Below are 24,804 nucleotides of genomic sequence, written 5' to 3' on the forward strand. Positions count from 1 at the left end.
ATCTGTAAGGATCCTTAGAGCAAATACTGCAGGTGCACTAAGAGGACGTTGTGTACGGTTTCATGAGGGTTTTCTTGTAGTGTCTTGCATAGGAATCCTAGACCTAGATGGAAGTGATAGGGAAATATTTTGGAATGTTTTTGGGAAACGCTTGAGGTTATTTCGACATTTTTTTTTTATTTATTTTTTTAGGAAATAGCCTTGAAAATAATGCCTGAAAGAGTCTTGAAATGAATTTCGAGACAATCTCTGTCAATTTCCTGAATAAATTCCAAGAATCCTTTGAAAAAATGCCTGGCAAATCACGAAATAATTTGGGAAGGAATCCATAAAGGAATTTCTGAAGCTCCTGAAAAAAAAAAATGAAGGAATCTCATATTTGAGCTTCATGTTGAATTCCTAGAGACATCTACATGGATTACACAGCTATAAATATTCCTAGAGATCTCTTTAGAAAAATCTTCGCAATGTGATTCCTGGAGCAATTTTTGGATATATCTGTGGAAAAATCTGTACAAGTTTATTAATCTATGAATTCCTGGATAAATTAACGGGAGAATCACTCTGGAAATTTTCATACGATATTTCTGGAGCAATTTCTGTAGGTTTTACGTTTTTTTTTTACTTTTGTATAAAAATAATATAAATTTCGTTCTATCTTCGTGTTTTGTCATAAAATGAAGAATTCGGTTATAACCTATTTAATATTTGCTATGGTATGACGTCTTTCTGAGTGTGGATAAAAATCATAGATTTTGAGCTGACGAATGATGGTACAACATTATGTCCAGGAATTGTCCAAACAAAGATCTACCAGAACCGATATCACATGACCAAAATCACTCGTCCATGACTTGATGCTCTTGTGAATCAGAATAAAAAAGTGAGCCATACATGCTTATGAAATTCTGACCATAGGTGTATACCACTTCCTTGTGTACAGCATGATCAAATTTACAAAAACTGTTCAGAACTCTATTCTAGGGTCTCATACCTTTTCATAAAAGTGTAAAAAAAAAATTAAATTAGGTTCAAAAGTTAATTTTTGAGAGCGTTTAATAGCATTGTAGCGCCGCTCACCGAGGTCGCTGAAAGATTATTGCAGCATGGATATGATCGCTTTCCAAAGTTAGTTTTCTTAAGTAAGGAAATATCAGAACTATTTCTTTTTTTAGTGCCAATGTCTAAAAATCACCCCGATGTAAATATAAAGAAAAAAATAGAGATTTTAGATAAATTCATTGTAATCATTCGTTTAAAAATGTGGTAAAATCTCAAGAGATACTTTAGGAAGATCAAGAAAACGCTGAATGTGGAATCTTTCCACAAGTGAATAAAGGAAATTGAGCAGAATATTTTTCTCTTCTCCCTGTAAAGTGTAAAACATGGAAATGGTACACGCAAAAAAATTGTGCGGTAAGAACTACTATTTTAGGAGGTTAACTTAAGCGCTCGCACCGGCAATTTTCAGCAGACCAGAAATGCGCTTGATTTTACCATGTTTGTAGTCGAAATCAGATTGTTGTAAATTATTTCTGTCAAATGTACCAGTTATATGGTGGGATGTACCGTAAACATAGTAAATTGGTCTAAAATTCCATGGTAGTTTCAAGAATGGGCGTAGTCAGCTACAATAGTAATTATTACCACAGAATTTTTTCCCGTGTAGTAAAAATTTGTGGCATATGCAATGACATAATGACCCATGGCCATTTAATTGATTGACAATATACTGCTACGAATCGCAAGTGAGTCCCATTCAAACGAATACTAAAAAAAGTTCAGGGGATTGACACATGTTTGGATTGTTACCGTTGAGATACGCTAACTTTGTTAATTGTTTGTTAAGAATAAGTTTGTTAATTGGATAGTATTTGTTAGTAGAGTTAATATTATATTGTGTTAATTGTTATCCTTCTGTTTGTTAAATGTTAGTAAACTATTAGAAAATTAGGATATATGAGAACAAAATTTGTTAACACACTATCACGTATACTGAACAAGTCTAAGACAACACACATAATATTGAGCCAAAAAGGGGAAAAAGGGTTGCCATAGTTAAATCCACGTCGAAAAGAGAAAATAAAGGATGAAAAGGACAGAGAGAAAAGTGACAGGCATCTGGGTCGAACTGAGATTAGAGCAAAGCCTATTCAAGTTAGAACCTCGAGGCAACCAGTTCGCAAATATAACCATAGACCCGGTGTACTTAAAATAACCGTTGGTCAAGACGTTAAGTTCAAGTAAAAGTTCCGTTGTGATATATAACCGAATCAGGTATGACCAACGACAGTTTAAACCCTGTCGCTCTGTTAAACCGTTGCAATAGGCCGATTTCGCCTGGTATTGACCACCCCCGGACCGTCGGATTCCGACTGGTATACTACAAGCTACCAAGAGCATCCAAGTGGCTCTAGAAGTCATCCAAGAGACCCAGACCGTCGTTGAGAGCATCCGTGAACTCGAAGAGCGTTCCGCTCGCCCCAGAAACCCGAATTCAGCCCAGCAACCCCAGGACAACCCTCACGTTCTCCACTTCCGGCCGGCCGCAACGATCCACACTCCACACCCAGACACTACCCACACACCAGTAAGTTAGAAAAATATAAAGTTTAAAGCCAAAATAGTGCGTTTTACTTGGGTTCTTGACCAGCTCCAACGTGCCGACCCTAAGAGTCTCACCCCTAAGGCAGGTCCTTGCGAACCGCCAGCTAAAAGGATATCAATGAAACTTTCACATTTTGCTTATCATTCTGATACCTTTTGAGAGAAATATTAGGATGATCAACATACCGTTAATTTTTGTATAACACGTTACAAAACTATGCAGTGAGACTGTAATGAGGTCACATTTAGTTATAGGACAATTCGACTTGGTATTTTACAAATTTTACCGAACAAATTATGCAGTCTCGTTAGTGTAGCTGAAAGGTCATATTTGAAAAGAAATGTCATTTCAAATGGGACTCTCTGTAGGAATTTCTTAGTGAAACAGCATACTTAGCTTTACACAACACAGTGTTTTACAGGAAAACATCATCGTAGTTTGAATTGGTTATTTTATTTTGGAAAAATCGTCAAATAATCGAAGTCAATTAATCGATTATCTCTATTATTAAGTGAGCCAGTTATCGATGAAAAATTAATCGATTAGTGAGTCGATTGATCGATTAATCGAAATAATCGATTAATTTGCGACAACCCTAAGAACGTAGCAATAATATACTTCGATAACAGCAACATTAGCAGTGACATTTTGATGATGAATAAATAAACCGCACATTGGTTGCTACGACCATCAGTCATGAACCACAGACGTGTTTGCTTTTGAGCAGTGCTGGGAATGGTAATAGTAGTAGGCTTGACTTTTTGCGAAAATCACGTGGCTCTCCCAGTACAGTAGTTCAAAAACGTGAATCTCATCAAGTAGCCTCTGCTGGGTGCACGAATTTGCTAAATCATGAGTGTCATTGAAGGCTCTAAATGCGGGAAATGCAGCGGGAAATAGAACATTTTTCTACAGTAATTTCGGGTTGCCCTTAGCAACGGGTGTTTTGTAATTTTCAAGGCATTTGCCTACAGCAGCGATGGGCGTGAGTTTCACTGGCTTCGCTGACTGTGATTGGCTTTGTTTGACTACTGTAGAGTGAGTTTCAGATGTTTTCCCAACCCTGCTTTTGAGCACCTATCATTAAAAATACGGAAATCCATATTGCCTGAAACACATGAACGAAATAAAATAATCGCGTTTTACTTTAGCGAATTTGTATTATAGCAGTGAGTTGAAATTTATTAGTGCGCATTTAATGATATCGTCGTTCCATCTTGTGGCAACATCAGCAACTACATCATTATCCCTCTCTTGGGTTTCATTGGAAACTACACGTATGAAATTCTAGATACCAACCTACACCTACCAACACAATACTGCCATCTTCAAGTTGAATCCATTATTTCCCAGTTCTACACAAGTCAGTCGAACTCTGTTGCGTATAACTTCAGGTAGCGAGGAAGAACGTCATACGCAAAACACACATAATTTATTTATGTAACGATGGAAACATGAATGACAAAGCGAAAGAAAAACAAACACCAACGCTTGAGGTCGCAGCACAGCCATCAAGATGACCAGTTATTAGCAATCGGATCAGTCATTCGTGAAGTCTTCGAAGTTTTACGAAGAATCTCAGTTATAACTAGCTTACTAGTTTATTGCATAGTTAAAAACTCGGGTAAGTCAATTTTAACTTTTCTACAAGGAAAACACGATAAATTTACATAAATACGCCCATCAAAACCACATTCCATCAAAGAAATTACAACTCGCAGGGAATTTCCAAATTTTGGGAATCTCAAATAAACTCGTCCATCTCTCTGTTTACTGTTGCCTTTAGCGTCTCGTAGGCAGTGGTCGTAAGACAACCGACGATCGCGAATGATCAATGTGGTAACACAAACAAGCGCGTCCCGCAGTCGGACAGTGATCGCAACTCATCTAGGCAAAAAGTAAGTTAGTCGTCGTCGCGACTTGGACGCAAATAGCACGATCGCGATCTCGGAGAAACGGTATTGGGTCAAAGTCAATCATTGCCAGCAATAAGCTATAATCAGAAACAGACCCTGCAGTTTTAGCTCGCTATCAACGCTGGACAGTTTTAAATTGCGCACCGAGTTGCAGTGCTGTGACAGTGATCGGAAGCGGGAAGTCATATTCCAGTGGGAAATTACGCCGATTACTGGAGGGAATAGTGTAAGTGTTGCTACAACTGTTTTTGGTTTTATCGCGAAGATATTCGGGGGCGAAAACAAAGTCGCAAAAGCAGAAAGAAGTTGAGGTTATGCGACGTTGAGTGCGAGCGCTTGAAGGAGTGGTCAGTGAAGTGTTTCTTGGAATATTAGCAAAATAAAATTTGTTTGTGATCGTTCAGCCAAATTTACAAATGCGGTTTGGTGATTGTGTCTTATAGTAAACAACGAATATTTCCAGAACAAGAAGATCGAGATCCACCATGACGTGATTTTCCCCAAATATCGGACAGATCACAATCACCAATAAACAAGTTGGGAAATTCCCATCTGGACTAACCCAATGTGAATGAAAGTACAGGCGAGCGATCTACCCATAGCTTTATATACACACAAGTGAAGATCTTATCGTTCACGGGGAGGCGTTCACAACACAAAGCCGAGCGCAATCAATCTAGTGAAGATGCGAAAAATAACAGAAGTCGTTTGTTCGCACAGAAATGGCGCCGCTGTCGGCTGAAACCCAGCAAGATTCTTCATCGTCACATTGCAAGTGAGCTGATTCGCAGAATCCATACATGGAGACAGAGTTGATCGATTATAGATGCACAAGCGCAGTCATCCGTACAGCTGTTTCGATTCCAGTCGCAGATCGTGCATAGCTTGGAGAACAATGTAGTTAATTGAATCACGTCTGGCTTATTGCCGTTTACTTTCAAATAAGGCTGGTGCATCTTCCTTGCGATTTGAAGCACGTTTTGCTCCCTTTGGGCACAAATTTGCATTCGATCTGGAGGATGGGCGGAAACGGATGTTTCAATGGATTTATTCTTGGATATCACTTGTATTGTTCAAAAGTTATTATTGTAAATGGAGTGATTGTTCTGTTTTTATACATTTGGCATGTTCGTGTAAATAAAATGATAAGACAGATGGCAGTGGGGATTCCCACAAACGGAACACACGTTACCTACTCCAATGCAGTGTACGATGATCGAAATTCAGTGTGTCAATTTGTTGTCAGAGAAAACTATTTGAGGCCCCAATAGCCGTAGCGGTAACCGCACAGCTATCCTGCAAGACCATGTTGCCCAATTGGAATAGAGAATGCTTTCAAACTTCGTGTTCTATGAACACTTAGGCGCTACCTGAGAGCTTCCTTAGGCATTTTATTTCAATCGTATATTTACATATGACAGGGTATGATGATCCAGCCAAGGCAAAAAAAATCATTACGATAGAGGTTACGGATGCTCCATCTATTCTGATGGAGGATGACTTCTAATTGGATGACTGGTTCGTTCGTCACAGTTGGTGCTATTTGGCCTATTCCCCACGGGTTTCGCATTGCTGGTTACTCGGATGCGAAACGAGTTCCGAAGTCTAACAAAGAGTTCCCTGGCATTGAAAATCTCCCGAATGGAGATGCTATCCTTGCAAGATCCTAGATTGGTCCTGCGATTTCGGATGAAATAGTCGGTTGACATAGTTTAATCTAACACACGATCAAAATCCGCTATGAGTATCTTAATGCTTAACGTTCAGGTGCCAAAGACGATCCTGTGATTCTGGTGAAGGATGGCTACCGGTGCACAAGGGCTCCGAAATCTATGACTGCGATGTATTGTAACGCCCATGCTGCTTGGTCCAATCCACAGTATTCCATCACTTCCACATTGTTTAGCAGTTTTCCGATTACCACAAAATCAAACATAGTCATCGAAGTTTGGTCCAGAAAGAAGCCTTATGGAACATCTGCGCTAATATCCATTCTCACTTTACCCTGATGTGTTAGATAAACCAGCGCCCTGCTCTAGAAGTAACTCTTTGGTTCTTCAGAGATCATCAGGGACCCTCATGTTATGGCTAGCATAATTGAATGCATTCTTTATAACATGATCAGCGCGCATTAGCGATTGCTGATCTGTTGGTCGCCCCGAGCACTATTTACATAGCATCCATTGTAGATCTGGACTTCCGTAGTCCAAACTGCAAGTTCGATTTACCGTCGTGTCCAACAGGCATGTGGGTCTATTGGCTGATAGATCACCAGGCGGTTAACCCGGCGTCTGTCTGTTTCTGATCCACCGATCATCCATCGATTTTTACAACGTAGTTTTACGTCACCTTTATAAGCTCTTCTATGGTTATGAGTGCTTCATGAACATTCAAGTCATGTTCGGCACACGGATTCGGCGGCCAGATCGTTGATTCATGCTGCGAGATCCTTAGATGGTATGCATGAGTTTTTCTGGACTTGGGGCGTTCTTGTTATGGCAGCTCTATGAGTATCTCCTCATGGATAACGTTCAAGCAAAGCACTTTCATACACGCTATCTTACTAACTTTGATTTCCTTCTGTAGAGCAGTTCTTGTAGTCCTAAGCGCTCGTCCGTGCTCTTCTCTTTGCATATACTGATTATTTGGTGTTATATTTGTGGAGAAATTTCACATAAAGCTTGTTCATATTTACAGATTATCCGGGGCTACAGAAAGTGATGACAAATAATAGCTCTCTACCTGCTCTAAGGTTGGTGCTCATACAGGATCTTCATGAGCTCGATCCTCACTCAACTTTACGAGTGCTTCCTGTAGAGTAGGGTGGGGCTTATTTCCAAAAATCTTCCGTAGTCAGGATTTACAAAGTGGAAAATGATCATCGGTCCCAAAATAACATCCTGTGAAAAAATGAGAATTTTTGGTGAAGGTTTAGAGGTGGCGCAAAGGGCGTATGTGCAGTTTTCCCATTTTAGTGAACTCTGAAAAATTTTGGTATGCTTTTCAGCTTGTTTTGGTGATTTTAAGACCCTTAAGGGCAAAAAATCACCTTAAAATTGCGATATATCCACTCCTTTAGATGATATTTGACGAAATATATTTTATGAATGCGTTTTTTGGCCCTTGAATAGGTTACAATGACTGATTACTATGAACCCGAATGAGAATAGCTGGGGAGGATTCCTATACTTGTAGAATGGAACAAAGAGCAAAGAAGAATGATAAAAAGAACAAAGAACACAGAAGAATGTAAGGTGGGGTGGGTTAAACAGGGGAGAGGGTGTAACTGATGATATTATATTAGAATCAACTACGGAGCCGTGAAAATATATCGGTTAAATGTATGAGATGTGATTATATGCAAGTTCAACACTCATTTAGTAATTTAGAATGTCCGTTTGATGTAACTCCAGCAATTGCTTTTATAATCTGAAAGAAATTACAGAGGGGCCCAAATCCATACAGGCTCAAAATCCGTACACTTCATACAAATAGAAGGAGTTTTATATGAAGTGGAAGGGTTTAGATTCATTTCTTAGTTGTTTTGATTTTGATCCCACACGATATATCCTTATTAGGTGAATCCATAAACGATTTTTGCTTTCCAGCAATAACACTTTTTGTTAGAATTTCCACAGGAATTTCTGGATTATGATGCCATTTCAGCAATTAATTGCGTTTGGGCTTGCAATACTTCACTTTTGCCAAAACACCAAAACACCTTCAACATAACTTCGAGCAAACGAAAATGCAGATGAAGTTCAATACATCGTTCTACATCTGTATTTGAAATCGATGTGTATAAACAACAGCAGAAGAAAAAAAAAGGTAGTCAAAATTCAAATTAGTGCACGAGCTTCTATAGGGTGCAAGACATAAAGCACTTCAGGTTGAAAACCTCTCAAATAAAACCAAAATTAAGTCGTCACAGTTCTGAAACATATTTTTTAAGACAGAGCTACATGAAGGAATTTTCACAGGATATCCTATGTATATATATAAATTAGTTATAAATTTAATAGATACTGCGTGAGGCTGAATTTCCAGGATGTAAATTTTGCAACGGTCCCTTTTGATAAATTGCTTTCATCATTCAGAAAAAAAAAAAACAACCAAACGATTATTGAACTAAAGCAGTAAAGTGACGTGCATTTATCATTCTACCTTGAGAATAATGATGAAACTTCGCATGAAATTAAGGACATTTTAGCCGGTACTGCAATTTTTCCATAAAGAGTAATCTAAAATCGTATACATGGGTCGAAAACTAGAGATGGTTAAAAAATTGGTGCTCTTCCCCTACTTGAAGAAAAATTGCTCGAAATATTTCTGAAGTAGGTAATATTAAATAGAAGTTAAGGGGTCGAACCTGGTGTAGTGGTTAGAACGCACACCTCTCACACTGAGGATCTGGGATCGAATCCCATCCCCGAGATAGTCACTAAAAATTCAGTGGCGACATCCTTCGGAAGGGAAGTAAACCCGTTGGTCCCGAGATGAACTAGCCCACAGCTAAAGAGCTAAAAATCTCGTTAATAAAGATTGAAAAAAAATATGAAGTCAATAAATATAATCATCGTTTTCTAGATTCCTCAGTTACGCTCAAGACATCACAAGTTTCACCCTCCCACCTGTTTAACCCACCCCACCTTACATGCTTCTGTGAGCTTTGTTCTTTCTATCATTCTTCTTTGCTCTTTGTTCCATTCTACTAGCATAGGAATTTTCCCCAGCTATTCATATGCTTATTCGGGTTCATAGTAATCAGTCAGCGTAACCTATTCATGGGCCAAAAATCGCATGCATAATATATATTTCGTCAAATATCATCTAAAGGAGTGGAGATATCGCAATTTTGAGGTGATTTTTTGCCCTTAAGGGTCTTAAAATCACCAAAACAAGCTGAAAAGCATACCAAATTTTTTCAGAATTCACTAAAATGGGAAAACTGCAAATACGCCCTTTGCGCCACCTCTAAACCTTCACCAAAAATTCTCATTTTTTTACAGGATGTTATTTTGGGACCGATGATCATTTTCCACTTTGTAAATCCTGACTACGGAAGATTTTTGGAAATAAGCCCCACCCTACTGTAGAGTCCATCCTCTTGGGTTGATGAAGCAACTGCTCTATTCTACTTTCCAGGCATTGGGATTCGTATATTTCTCCGATATCATGTACCACTGACTTTAGCAAAAATAAAGCTTTCGGTACCTCGGTCAAGTGGAAGCAATTACTGCGTGGCGTCACGGTGATTCAGGTTGATTTGTATCACCGGTGGTGCCTGTTTTTTTTTTCAAAGCAGATCAGGCATTTTGACGGATTCTTGTAGTCTTATGCCCAATTTCCTTCTTCTCCGCATTTTCCGCAGAGCCATATCTGGGATGTCCCAAGCTGTCATGGAGTTCAGAAAACAACGTCTGCAGTTAAAAAATTGGATTAAATTTATTCGTTGTAGAAAGTTCATCCATATTCATAATTGAATGACCATTTACCTGCATGGCGCTGAAAGCCGTCCTATACACCCAGAGTTTGAAACCAAAAGCTTGCAGATCCTCCTCGAGCATAGCATATCGTACCTTAAGAGGCCCCTTATGAGCGTTTTGTACATTGTACATTTGGTACGAAGAATATACATATTAATGCTTCTACTGTACGAAGACGAACTATATTTGACCGTAGCTTTTTTTAAGCCCATAGCAACTTCCACAGATAATGCGCCTCCGTATTGAGCGATTTTCATCTAGTCTGCCGTGACTGTCTTTGGTAACTTGGAGTTGTCTTGCAGTTTGAAAAAAACTTTGTTCCATATTTCGTGTGTAGTATCTGTTGATCCCTCCCAGGCCGACAACATCCATATCATCCGAATATCGAAGCAAATAATTTGACTGGATCTATCTATCTGTCTATCAAATTAACTGGATCTATCGATCTGGATCTCTCTATTTGCGCAACCCTCTTGCGCAATGTTGAACAACAGGCACGAAAGCCCATCATCTTGTTCAAGTGCCCGGTGAGGTTCAAACAAATGAATATGAATATTCGTATGAAATCAATTTTGCCGTCCATCAATCAGAAATTGCACGACTTAAGCTTCTGTATGCTGTGATGGTTTCCAGATATACAGATACGGAAGGCTAGCGCTAGAAGAAGGTACAGTGGGGATTCTCTGGTTGCAACACGACTGCCTTCCAGCTAGCGAATCCGACCCGTTAGTTGCGACGATTGACAGCTGGTGAAAATGCTCAAGACTAGCACATCTGGAAAGTAATTCATTACGAAACTCAGCAGCTCTTTGGCAGTTCTTCCATGAAAATGACAGACCCGTATATGCACCGGTCCTAAACCGATGTAAACAAATGCATGGTCCGTCACATGTCACATGAAAAGGCCTATGCGACGGTGCTCAGACGTCAAAATTTTAATTTTTCTAACTTGAGCGTACCTTAATTATAGTGTGTAAAACGTCAGGTCGACTTCTGAAAACTACTTTTTTGCAATTTTTCATCGTAATAGGCTGTTTTTCATCAAGCCAATCTGTCATGAAACGTCCTACTTTCCTTGAAGTATGCAGTGCGGGAATATTCATTACGCAACTGAAACCACTGCTGTAATGATTTATTACGCAACGCTTTCACATAACCCAACTGTTTTGAGCTGCGTAATGAATCATAACACAACAATTTTTTCAAAAATTGTAAAATAATGGTGAATGCATTCCGATATAAATTGCAAAAATTTTTGTACCTAACTCGTTGCAGAACTCGAATTTCGCAGCACTTGTCGTAATCATCCTAAATTTACGACTCGTGCTGTAAAAATCATCATTCTGCAACTTGTTCCCAAAACTACTATATTCAGATACATTTGTTGAAAGGATTGTTGGCTTTACAATACAGTGCAGATTCACTCGTTGGGGCTCCGCTACATGGAATGACTCGATTCGCTTATTGGAATTTGGAGAAGCACTCGAATGTAGAGTAGATGTCAAACTGACTTTGACGTCTGAGCACCGGCAAATTGAAGTTTCCATATAAAGAACAAATGTCCATTTATATGTCGTGTTTCGTGACAATTTGCTTAGTCTGGAGGGAGAAACCGATACAATATTTATGTACGTCATAGTGAGCCGAGATTCTGCTGTCAGGAACTGTCACTGTGAGCCCAGATCTTAAAGAATGGACAAACATGAAAAAAGCGCGTAATTGATCAAAAAATATTTTTGCATTTCAACAAAGTTGAAAACAATCGGTTGAAAAATAATTTCTGCACACCCAAAAGCAATGCCACGATAGCACCTTTTAATTTGATCGAATGTAAAGTACTGAAATACGCATCTTTTTACTCTTTTCCAATCAAAATTAAAATTAAATGCACATAAACCTATGGCCCTTATTCCCAGTTTGTCCAGAAATATCACAGGTACCTACACGTCAAAAGAAAACTAGCGATTTTTCCCAAGCCTGCCTTGAATGTCGTTGGTGGGCGAAAGCTGGGAGGGAGAAACCAATACAAAATTTCTCTACGTCACAGTGAGCCGAGATTTTTCTGTCACGAACTGTCACTGTGAGCTTGGATCTTAAACAATGGACAAACATTATAAAAGCGCGTAATTAGTCTAAGCATATTTTTGCATTCCATCAAAAGTAACAAAAATCGAATAAGAATCAATTCATGCACATTCAAAAGTAACGTTACGAGATTTGGAGCGGCACAAGAACATGTGAATAAGATGAACGAGAAGCTGTCAGCCCCGTATATGGGTGAATCCTGGGAGCGACTGGTTTGCTCCGTAAAGGTTGCCTTCGCTGCACTGTCGATCACCAGAAACCATGATGAGGAAACATTGTTGACACTGATGGTTGAAGTGGTCAATACGCGCTCGTTCACCTTCATGTCTTTGGAGAATGATTCCCAGGAAGCTCTAAGTCGTAATATTTTCTCCTGCTCAACTCTCAAGAAGTGACGCAGCGTATGGAGCTGCCGGATGCTCTGCGGAACAATTTTGCGTTAATAGTGGATAAATTCTGGCATCGCTGGATAAAGGAATAGCTGCCAACAATTGCTAGCCGCTCGACCCTAGAGATTTGAGGGAGGACGAGTCTGTAATCGTGGTTAATGAATCTACCAGAAATTGATGGTTATGCGGACGAGTATTGCCGGTGGTAAAAGAATGTGATGGACGAGTTGACTCGAAGTGAGGTGACATCCTGATTGGCAAAACCCTCAAACCATTATTCGTATGTCACAAACTCAGAAATAGGAGACAGCTGGCTTAAGATTGCGAGCTCTTAAAAGTCAACTATATTAAGGTTTTCATTTTTTTGAAATCTGAGATCAACGAAAAACACCAACAAATATTAATAACATTTACTTGAATTTTTACGGTTTTTTCACGCTCTGTCCTTTGAATGTGCACGGAGAAATCAGATTACCCAAAAAATAAGTTCTTTATACTCAAAATTGAGTAAGCTGTATTTACACTGAAACAAGCATTGAAGTAATGAGAACCATGAACAAGTTTTTAAATTTACTATTTCAGTCACGATAGTGCTATCAAGAACGATTTTATTTGCGTTTAGTTCCTTCACGATCCAACCGCATCGATAGCCGAGCGGTAAGCGTTCACGCTTGACAATCGCAAGATCCTCGGTTCAATTCTGGCCTGCTGCAAGTTTTTAACCATGATATAGTAATTTTTACTGTCGAAACGATGCCATGGTAAAATTTAATGCACAAAATATTTGAAATAAATGTTAATGTAGTCTGCACAAATCAAGTGGCGTTGTGTATTTAATTTAACCCTCTAATATAGTAACACAGACAAACAGACGTCACACTCTCATCATTGGCCATCGACCACCTTTTTAACGGTCGGTTCAAAAATATGGTAGGTTGCCGATTGACCACCCGCAGCGCTCGCATCGTTTTTTTTTTCGTGTTTGACGTTTGCACACTACCGCCATCTGTTGGCCTATCGGCCAAACACATCGATTTTAGCATTGGGCGTACTATGATTTTGATCGACATTTGTTCTAAGTGTTACGTCTGTTTGTTTGTGATAGTAATTTCAACTGCAACGCTGTTCTCAGTGTAGTTTTTACCCGCGGTTGGGTTGTTTTGCTTCTCTCGCAACAGAAATGTTGTCAAAAACAGAGAGAGATGCACCGACCCATCGTCGAAGTTCAATGGAATAATCCAAATTTGGGTTCTTTCGAGTTTACCTAACGTTAAGCTGTTTTTACCCACTACGGAGACTTCGAAAGCTAACGCTGGATAGATTTTTTTTGCACTGAGTTGTTTTTTCCGCTGTTGTCAAACGGAAACTACCTACTGATGTGTCAGTATATGTCAGTTAACCCAAATTTGGGTTATCCCACGGAAGATTCTATTAGACCATTTCCGTCAGATCTAACTCCCAGTTTTTGTATTTTTCTTCGAAAGGTAATCATTTTTAATGAATGTTAACGCTTTCAGATTTTGTTTATATGTACTCCTGATTTTCTTATAAATTTTTGAAAACATGGATACTCACCACATTTTGAAAAATAATTCAAGATGCGGCACAGTTTGTTCAACCCTATGGGAATCAGGGTGGTGATTTTGCAACAGTTTTTCGATTCCACCCCTGCATTGGGATGCTTGTTTACATTTGGAAACGTCAAATCAGGTGCGCGCTCAAACTGACCGTGATCCCGGTCAGGGCGCCCCAAACAGGAGCGCCAACGAAACTAACTTGAAAGTACTCAAACAAACGTTTTTGAACCAGGTTGGAACTGGCGCAACCCGTTCTGAATCACAGTTTCAACTCCAACCCGATTTAGGTTTAGGAAAATATGTTTTCCTCCACATATTAAATATTCAAAACCACCCCCAAACAACAAATCTCTCATCCACCCAACAGTTACGGTACCGCTAGTTCTGTAGAAGGCTATTTTTACTATTCATGCTGGCAAATGCCTAAATCTATCTGTTGGATGTCCTTCCGGGAAATTTCCGCCTTGAGGCAGCAACAGCCGCGCAAGGAAATTTTGAGATGCCTGATCTCTCTGTTTTCTGCCGACGAGGATTGAATAAGCCGGAAGATTCCCGCCTAGAGGCAGCAACAGCCGCGCAAGGAAATTTCCTTGCGCGGCTGTTGCTGCCTCTAGGCGGGAATCTTCCGGCTTATTCAATCATCGTCGGCAGAAAACAGAGAGATCAGGCATCTGTCGATTACAATCCTTGCGTTACAGAACCGTGTAGTGTTCGCCGGGTGCGGTCATATTCGGCCGAAGCGGTGAAGGTGGTTTCCGCCGTGATTCAGGAACCGTGAAGGAAGGGGGAGCGAAACCAGCGGAGCCCATTATGATGAATGAAAACATAAACAAAAATCATCTGGTCATGCCAGCTGATCTTAAATTCACCACAACGTGGTGGCAATACCATAGGGGAAAAAGGGGTCTGCATTTTTTCGAGGTGAAACAAATTGCAGGGGACCGAGGGGTGAACTAACGTGCCGCAAGTTTTTCATCGTTTTCTAATAGTTAAAGACTCCAAAACATATCGGTTCCTTAGGAAAGTTGGTTCAATAAATTGTCAAAAAGCATATAAGCCAATAAAAAAAATTCACGGAAATGGTCTATTGAGTCAAAAGAAGTCAAAGTTGGGTTGATTTGTGGCTCCGTGTGCGGTTTTTCAGAGACATTTGGTGACAGGTTCCCTTCACTTTTGAGAGCTCGCAATTTAAGCCAGCTGTCTAATCTCTCTCAGGGCAACTTCACCAGTGGTCCATTTTTTTAATCCAAATTTATTCCAAAAATGGACCTGTCAAAATTAATTAGACCAGTGAAAAAAGACCAAACCGCACGAGTATGCACCGGTGTTGTATTTTTCCGATCCATTTCAAACGTGATCATAAAAACAAACATGTTGATGGTGTTTGAAAAAAGTGAAATTCCAACTGAACCCATGGAGGGATTTGAGCAGAAATTTACAAAGAAGTTCCTGGCAGAGTTCATCCATCCTGGGATTTCTGGTGGACTTAGGCATTCTTGGCGTTTTGCGTATTCATCTCTGTGTAGTGGAATCCTGGTGGAACTTATCGAAACTATGACCTAGGAGACAGACTTAGGAATTCTTGATGGAACTCCCGATAAGAATTTTCGAGGAACTCCTGGGTAGAATTCGGTAGAAAACTGCCAGCGGGATTCTTGGAGCAACTCGCAGGGAAATTCCAGAAGGAAGTACGGTGGAATTCATGGAGGAACTGTGGATGGATTTTGGAAGGAACTTCTGGTGAATTTTCGGTGGAGCTCCTACTTATTCCCGAATGGAGAAATTTCGAGACATTTGCGGTGGAGTTTTGAAGGAATTCCAGGGGGATATCTTCGGAGGAATTCTTGAAATTCTCGAAGGAATTCCTGGGGGAAATGCCGAAGGAATTCCTGGAGGAAATGCCGAAGGAATTTCTTAATGAAATTTCCTGAGGAATTCCTGGACGAAATCTACGAAATTCTACTGTTGGAAATCTTCTTCTGTTGGAACATTTCAGGAGAAAATCACCCGACGAGTTCTTGAGGATATCTTCTAAAAAATCCTTTAAATTTCCGGAAGAATTCCTGGACAAGATCCCCAGCGAAATTCGTGGATGAAAACTCCGGATGAATTCTCGGAAAATATTCCTGAAGGAATTTCTGAAGAAAATCCCGGAGGAATTCATCAATAAAATCCCGAAAGAATTTCTGGACAAACTGCCCAGATAAGTTCTTTGAGTGAATCTCGTAGGAGTTGCTGTGAGAAATCCCCTCATATATTTTTGGAAGAAATCCAAGGAGTAATTTCTGCCGGAAATCCCATGAGAAATTTCAGGTGAATTTTCCCGGAGGATTTTTTTGGAATAATTCCTGGTGCAAAACTTAAGAGACACTCGTGGGACACTCTTTAAAAATATCTTCGGAAGAATTTCTGGAGACAATACCTGCATAAATTCCTGATGCAAAACCCCAGAGAAATCTCTGGGTGCCTGAAAATCCCCGTACGAATTTTAAGAAAAAATCATCGCAGAAATTTCTTAATAAAATCCACGGAAGAAATTTTCGGAAAATATTTGAACGAAATTTCCCAAGGAAATCCTGGATGAAATCACCGGAGGAATTGCTATTGGGGATCCCCTGAGGAATTCATAGAGAAAATCCTCGGAGGAGTTCCTGGAGGAAATATCCGGAAAAATTGCCCGAAAAAAAAAAACCCCGAGATATTTGTGGGAAAATCTTCGAAGTAATTTTTAAATGAATTTATGGACAAAATCCCCAGAGGAAAAAACAATTTCCGGAGAAGTTTATGGAAAAAATCTCCATAGGAATTTCTAAATAAAATCCCCGGAGAAATGCCTGGAACAAATTTCTTGAGGAATTTTTGGAGGACATTCTATGGAGAAATTCGTGATGCAAATTCCAAGAGACACTCCTGATGGAAATCCCCGAATAAATTCACTTAACAAATCCCCGAAAGAGTTTTTGGATAAAATGTCTAGAGGAATTTTATAATGAAATCCCCGAAGAAATACCTGCTGCATATCCCTATTATAGGAGGAAATCCCCGGACGAATGTCTCAATGAAATTTCCAGAGGAATTCCTGAAGGAAATCGAAGGAGGTTCCCTCCACCTTGGCTGTTTCAGGGAGAAAAATCCAGACTGGCAAACAAACATGTGTCGACCCAGATTTGGAAGACCTAAAATCTTGGTCCAAAAACGACCGGACCAGGCAGTTAGCCTGTTGCATAAAGTAGACAAAAAAAAACTGGTATAAAATAAAGTTGAAACAGTATTTGCAACACCGGTGCAAGCTCCATATTTTAACATGGTCCAACAGTTTGAACCAAAGTCAGTGATTTGCACCACCGGTAAAATTGCCCTCAGGTTCCAATCATGTTCCCAAATAATATGAATAACAGCTTTTCAGCTCGGTCTAACCCCTGAAAGACGTGCTGCAAAAACAATTTCCGAAACTTCAAACTGAGGGCTGATAGTAGAAGCATTAACCGAAGAATGCTAATGTCGCTGCTGTTCGTGTTACCGTAAACCGGGGGCAAATTGATCACTGGGGCGAATTTGATCAGGTCGGTATCGTAAAACATTTCCTCCCAAGGATGCTGAAGGGTTCGTTGGCACCAAACACATTCCATGTTTTCAAGTTTATAGGTGCCTAATTATGATTTGGAACTATTTCATTTTAATAAGTGTCAGTTTTGCATATAAATATTCACACTTTTTGAAGGTGTAAGCAATACAGTTGGAAATGTCGATGCTAAACAATCCACTGGTGCCACGCCTACATGTGAACTATAAGTGTTTAAAATGTTGTGTAAACTTTAGTATGAACTGCGTAACTCATTTTTGATATCATACAGTATAAAAATTATAGTGTTTTGCTCATAAAATCGTTTATTCTTAAATAATGTGCTTATTTCAAGGGAAATTGCCTACATTTAGGCGTATTAGGCAGATTTTCAAAGTTTGATTTTGCAATAATATGATCAAATACTAGAGTTGTAAGATTTTTGACTTCATATTCTGATTTAGGAGACCCAAATTTAGTGGATAGGGAAATTGTTTACTCTTAAACCTGCTTTTTATATGGTGATCAATTTCGCCCTAGTGCGTCATTCTAATTTTTTGATATTAAAACTATTTTTATAATATGTTAAATTTTATTTCATGAAAAATCGATTACATGAACAGATAAAAATCAATGGAGTACTGGTTTTGCCGAAATTTATTTGACAATAATTGAATTCCGAAGGACAACTCAGAAAAAAGTTATAAAATAGTGATCAATTTGCCCCCGGATTACGGTACCAACATCTACACTCAAAAAAATCCAAACGTCATTGCTACGTGAAAAATCACGTAGATCATTCCAAATTAATTTTACTTTCACTTCACCTGACTAAGATAAAGATCACTAAGCCATTCATAACCATCAAATAGTGAATCGGTAATTGTTACTGAGGTTACCTATCGCACTTACGTGAAATTCACGTAGGTGCCTAAGTTCATTTTGACATCTGCATATTGTACGTACATTCGGTGTTGAGCGCAAATCCTAAGATGGCGCCCGCTTGATTTTTGCAGAACTTCAGAAGCTGCTGAACTTTAAACCCTGTGTTAGATTGATTTTAAGGTAAATATGCTTTGAATACCGAAGAATCCTTGCATTACTTCATATTTTACACCTGATTTATAACCTCTATCAATTATAGCACGCGAAGGCTGCAACAAAACATAACATACTCACAACATTTGGGAATCAAGATTCACAATGCTCAGATTGAATGTAAAAATATTAGTTTTCTTCCAAAGCCTATTAGAGATAAGGTTGATCTATATTCTAGTTATTTTAATGCAAGCAAAACCATCTAGGTCCTATTGAAACGCTTCGTAAAGGCTACCGGGAAATCCACGTAGCTCTTACTTGTAGCGCCGGTGGAATGGACGAAGTTCAAAAGTTCATGCGTTCATTCTAGGCTACCTATGATTAACGTAAGAGCTACGTGAAAAGTGCGATGGAAAAAAAAACCACGTATGTTTTCACGTAACAATGACGTTTGGATTATTTTGAGTGTAGTTTGCCACGAACTGACAGCGTGAGTACCGGGTCTCAAAGTGTCAGATTTATTTACAGAACCAAAACAACGACATGGTGTAGAACTGAGAGAGAGGAGACAGCTCACTGACAATTGGCTTGTTTTCTCGGCTTCTTTGATTTCTCCTTCTCACGTTTGGGTTGTGCACAATGGTTCGGAGAGCACATACTGGGTCAAAATCATTTTCACATTCCATTTGTTATCAAAAAGATTATAAAATTTTAAAAAAATCCATAGCAATTTTAGTTCAATCGATAATATTTAGATAATCAACGATTTTATATGCGAGAGCACAGGAAAACAACCTGAATTTTCAATAATATCAAGTTTTAGTTTGACAAAATTTTGACGGGTTTTCACGCTCTGCCCTTCGAATGTGCGGTTTTCCAGTGACAGTTGATGACAGGTTCCCTTGACTTTTGGGAGCTCGCAATCTAAGCCAGCTGTCTCCTCTCTCTCAGGTGTAGAACAAACAATGGAAATCCATAATTTAAGGTAATAATAATTGAAATCAGTTTTGTTACAACAACGCCACTAGCGTTCTCTACTAATATTTCTATTGGGCTGATTGATTTTGATTGTTCGTTGAAAAGACCTAGACATTTCTTTCGTTTTCTTGACCATCATTTGTTGCATCTGCCGTGCTATTTAAGTATTCAGTTGTTCCTCCTGTTGATCTTTTTATTTATCTATTTCGTCAAGCATAAGTAGAACACCTAACCTTCTTCAAGATGCTTGCGGCACTAAGCCTTTGAGGGATGGGACGAGCTTCTGATATAACTTCCACTATTCTTCAGTTCAACGTTTCACGGGTGCTTGCTGCAGCTTGACTGTTCGCGCTTCATTCTTCTCCTTCAGAATCTGCCTGTACTCCTTGTCGATCCAATCCAAAAGTATCCGACATTGTTTTCAGCTGCTCTTACTCTACACCAGCAGTCCTGAAGAGGGACTCTATCCAACTCACCCTTTACCGGTAATACAACCTCGAGTTGCTATGTGTATACAGGTTGCTCACAGATATCGAGGCGGCCGTCATTGACAAACATTGTTGATGACGGATGGTTTTAGGCGTAGTTTAACCATCATTAGACTGGAACAATGGTAATCTTCTTGGAGACGACAAATTAAATCAGTCATATAGACCAGTTACATTCGTCAGTTGATAGACGTTGAATTTTTCAATAGTTAGTCTGAACTTATCATCCTAGAAAATCCTTGCATTTCTCTTAATTCATCACTAAGCCATCAATGCTTCTGCGAGATTACTGAAATTTAAGATCGACGAATCAAACATGTCTACTACGAACAAAACCTAGTCTAAACCATTTCAACATCTCTCTACTTTTAGTTGATTCCAACGTGATCCAACATGGACTGAAAGACCGGAAACCAACAGCCTTAACAACAGATTTGTACCAGCTCAACAATGAACCGCACTCATCGAAGCATAGCTTTATTAGTAATCTCAGCAATAATCCTACTAGTCCAAACACAAGATGTCACATCCACCAGTACAAAGCGATTCACCTGTCCCGAAGAATCGGAGGCATCGAACTGCAGCTGCGAAGAGTTCCCATCAAAAACCCACTTCTACTGTCCGGACTTCAATCCAACGCTGTACGTAGACGTGGAGGACCGGATGAGAGTTGATTTCAAGTGCTACGATGAGCCACATGATTTCAAAAGCCTTCCGAACCTGGCGATCGGCAGTGTTAAATTGTTAACCGTAGTGGATTGCGTTTTGGATGATGACCGGCCAATTTTAGAGTCGTTCAAATTCTTGGAGGTTGCGGATGTGAGGAGCTTTGTGTACAATAATCATGAGAATGGCATTCGCTACAACGCCAAATACTTCGAAGGGATGGAACAGCTGGAAAATCTGACATTGGCTCGAGGGGTGGTCAGCATTGATAGGGATACGTTTTCGGGGTTCCTCAATTTGAAAAGGCTAACCATTGAGCACAACAAGCTGAACTTGCAACCAGGAACGTTCGAAGCCTTGAGCAATTTGACCTATCTGGGTCTAGTGTACAACGGCCTCAATGAAATTCAGCCGGGGTTGTTCGACGGTCTGGAGAGTCTGGAGGCACTTTCCTTATCCTACAATGACATCAAGAGTTTATCAGCTGGATCGTTCAACGGCTTAAGTTCGCTGAGAATGCTTAACTTGCGGGTCAACAAGATTGAATCGTTTGATGCAAATACATTCGCTTCTCTGAAGGAACTTTCCAGACTTGAAATAACGCTCAATCCATTTGTCAGTTTGCCAAGAGGATTGTTCTCTGAAAATAAGAAATTAAAGACCTTGATTTTGACAAACAATAGGAAACTGGTCACGCTTCCAGAGGAGTTATTAGCCAATCTGAAGGAGTTGACCGTTGTCAATCTGAGTCATAACGGAGTTGGAAATCTTCCGGAATCGCTGCTCAGTGGGTCTTCAGGTATCATCGAGCTGAATCTAGGCTACAATAGGCTGAACAGTTTACCGGAAGAACTGTTGAGCGATCAGCCTCAACTGCAAGTGCTGAACCTCGATCACAACCAGTTAGAATCCATCCCGGACTACTTTTTAGAAAGGAACGTTGAGTTACAAACCCTCTATCTCTCTCATAACCGCTTGAGAAGCTTGTCAGAGTAAGTTCGACTGTTCAAGAAATGAGCCAACTGGATATTTGATTTTTCTTTTCATTTCAGGAAAGCATTTACGAAGCTCAAGAACTTGAAAGAGCTCCATCTGGAAAACAATCAACTACAAACCATCCCCCAGTTTCTGTTCAGTGGCACGCCTAAGCTGGAAGAGATCTATATGCAGAACAATCAACTAGCCTTACACGCCAACAGCTTCATAAATGAAGAATTAAGCATAGCTGATAATGACAACACGCCGTTCCAGGTGCTACAAAAGCTACGAATCCTTCACCTCAGGAATAATAGCATTTCGACGATATTCCAAGATTGGTACATTAACAACCTTGAAATGCAAAGCCTGGACCTCAGTTTCAACAAACTTCCCGGACTTTCCTACACTCAACTGCAGTTTCAGTCGAATATTACCTTGAATCTCTCCAACAACGAAATCTCACAGGTCCTACTTATAGATGACCTGGATCTTCAACCCTATCAAAGGATCAATGTCGACCTCAACCATAATCCTCTGAACTGTAACTGCAACGCGCTGAAATTCATTCAGTTGATCCAATCGAAGGCGGAGCACGGACTTCAGTTCAACGTCGATCAACTACGCTGTTCTGAACCTCCGAACCTCCTCGATGCTACCATGGACCAACTACAAACCAAAGATCTGTTGTGCGATTTTGAATCCGCAGACGACTGCCCGAAAGACTGCCAGTGTGCTATGCGGCTCCTTGATCACACGGTCATCGTGAACTGCTCCGGACGTGGACTGACCGAATTCCCAGATTTGCCCATACCATCGCAGCTTCATGAAGACTTCAACGCTCTCGAAGTCCACGTCGAAAACAATCGGTTAACCAAACTCCCAAACCTAACCAAGCACAATGAAATTACCCAGTTATATGCTCGGAATAATTCCATCCAGAATCTCTTGCCCCACAATATTCCATCCAAGTTGCGCATCATCGATCTTAGCCAAAACCTTTTGAAAATGATCGACGATTCAACGCTGGCACAAATTAACCGCTCCAGCCATCTTGAAACCATCCGACTTTCTCAGAATCAATGGCTCTGCGATTGTCCAGCATCCAGTTTTCTGATTTTTGTTCAACAGAATTCCCGTCTGATCTCTGACATGTCCGCAATAAGATGCCACCCGTCCGGGAAATCCCTGGACTCCATCACCGTCAATGAGCTGTGCTTTGAAGACTACACCACAAAAATTGTGATTTGCTTTGCGATTGCCGTTTTCGGATTGCTAGTAGGCTTAATTTCACTATTGTTCTTCCGCTACCAGACGGAAGTCAAGGTATGGCTGTTCACGCATAATCTCTTCCTGTCGCTCATAACCGAGGAAGAACTGGACAAGGACAAACTCTACGATGCGTTCATTTCCTACTCGCACTTGGACGAGGAATTCATCGTCGACGAACTGATCCCGAAGCTGGAAAATGATCCGATGAACTTCAAGACTTGTTGGCACGTGCGAGACTTCATGCCCGGCGAGATGATCATGACGCAGATCGTCAAGTCGATCGAGGCATCCCGCCGGACGGTGATCGTGCTGTCGAAGAACTTCCTGGAATCGAGCTGGGCCAAGCAAGAGTTCCGCCAGGCGCACGTCCAATCGATGGAGGACAACCGAGTGCGGGTGATCGTCGTCATCTACGAGGACATCGGAGACATCGACAGCCTGGACGGTGAACTGAAGGCGTACCTCAAGACCAACACCTACGTCAAGTGGGGCGATCCGTGGTTTTGGCAGAAGCTCCGCTACGCAATGCCGCACCCCCTCAAGGTCAAAGGAATCAAGTCCGCCGTGTCGGAGATTCACTTGCAGCAAGTCACGACCAAGGCCACTCCGACGGCCGTATAGCCCTTGCCCGGTTCTACACGGTAAATCAGTTTTATGCAGCAAACGAATGCTTAAAACAGATTTAAAGTGTTAGAACATATCTAGAATACTCAATGAAATCCCGAAGGATGAAATCTTGGCTTAATAAACCGACGGTCTCAAAGTGACGGAAGAACTGATTTCATAGAATCTATGACAGTTTGACAATGATCGACTTAAACTTCCATTTGATGATTGACCTCAAGTTGTTCCTTGAAGGTGCTGTTGAACTCGCAGAGCAGGGATAGGAAATATCGGTTTTGTGATCTTACGGTTAGGATGAATCGACTAAGAGTCATCGACATGCTTTCTCATCATCAACCGGAGAAGAATCTACTAAGCTAATAGTAACTTTAAGGTTTTTGCTGGAAGCGCTCTACATACTAGCCGCGGACAGAGCTGGATACAGCCTTCTAAATCCAGTAAATGTTAGAAGTTTCATTGACAACTCTGATGTAAGAGTATCTTTGGGAACATTTTACCAAAAGAGAAATTGTATTGTTGGCTTGAAAAGTAAATACATTAGGTGCTAATCGAACACACACATATCAGAGGATCATGCTCTGTCCCAGATGAGATGTAATATCCAGAAGAAGAACCATAACTATCCTAAACACACCTTGACGCACTTTTTAAATGTCTGCACTTCTCAAGTACCCACTCCTACAAATCGACAACGAAATCTGCGATAAACAATAGGGATTTCGCAATCTAGTGCCTTACTACAATTTGCCATAACACGGTCATGCCATTATGTACAAAATTTTAAGCAATCTCTGAACCTGTTTTGTATATAGCATAGCTTCGTTACTTTTTATGATGTATGCTTTCGATAAGATGCTGAGCTTAATCTTCATAGAAGAAGACACATTGTAACTGTGACTCATGGAAACACAAATGTTAAAAAATTGAGACAATTTAATTTTATTTGAAGAACTGTTAACAGCAGGAAATGAGCTAACATTTCATGTAGTTCGAACTCTCAGATTGATCGTATTGGTTTATTCAGTGAATAGTGTTACAATCAAATAAATTTAAGAATGAATTCTTTTAGAAGATGAAATATATTTCTGTTGAATTCAATATTTACTTATGAAGGATGAATAAAAAATAATCATGCCTGAA

General features: G+C 40.0%; 1 protein-coding gene across 2 annotated transcripts; it reads left to right on the forward strand.

The window, feature by feature from the left end:
• Positions 1–4,089: 4,089 nt before the first annotated feature.
• On the forward strand, positions 4,090–24,804 carry LOC5569408 (protein toll). Of its 2 annotated transcripts, none has more exons than XM_021847946.1 (3): positions 4,090–4,232; positions 20,500–21,785; positions 21,846–24,804. In XM_021847946.1, exons 2-3 carry the CDS (start codon positions 20,578–20,580, stop codon positions 23,659–23,661), a joined length of 3,024 nt encoding a protein of 1,007 aa, XP_021703638.1. In that variant the 5' UTR covers positions 4,090–4,232; positions 20,500–20,577; the 3' UTR covers positions 23,662–24,804. The 2 variants fall into 2 exon arrangements, with proteins under 2 accessions (XP_021703638.1, XP_021703075.1); XM_021847383.1 differs by lacking the exon at positions 4,090–4,232 and adding an exon at positions 4,297–4,750.

The sequence above is a fragment of the Aedes aegypti genome, chromosome 1 (assembly GCF_002204515.2).
Source record: "Aedes aegypti strain LVP_AGWG chromosome 1, AaegL5.0 Primary Assembly, whole genome shotgun sequence".
NCBI classification, from domain to species: domain Eukaryota; kingdom Metazoa; phylum Arthropoda; class Insecta; order Diptera; family Culicidae; genus Aedes; species Aedes aegypti.

Bases quoted from the DNA above. Each gene is read 5' to 3' on its own strand.
- LOC5569408 (XM_021847946.1), top strand. From the start codon at position 20,578: ATGAACCGCACTCATCGAAGCATAGCTTTATTAGTAATCTCAGCAATA. The intron at 21,786-21,845 runs GTAAGTTCGACT...TTTTCATTTCAG, and splicing joins CGCTTGAGAAGCTTGTCAGA to GAAAGCATTTACGAAGCTCA.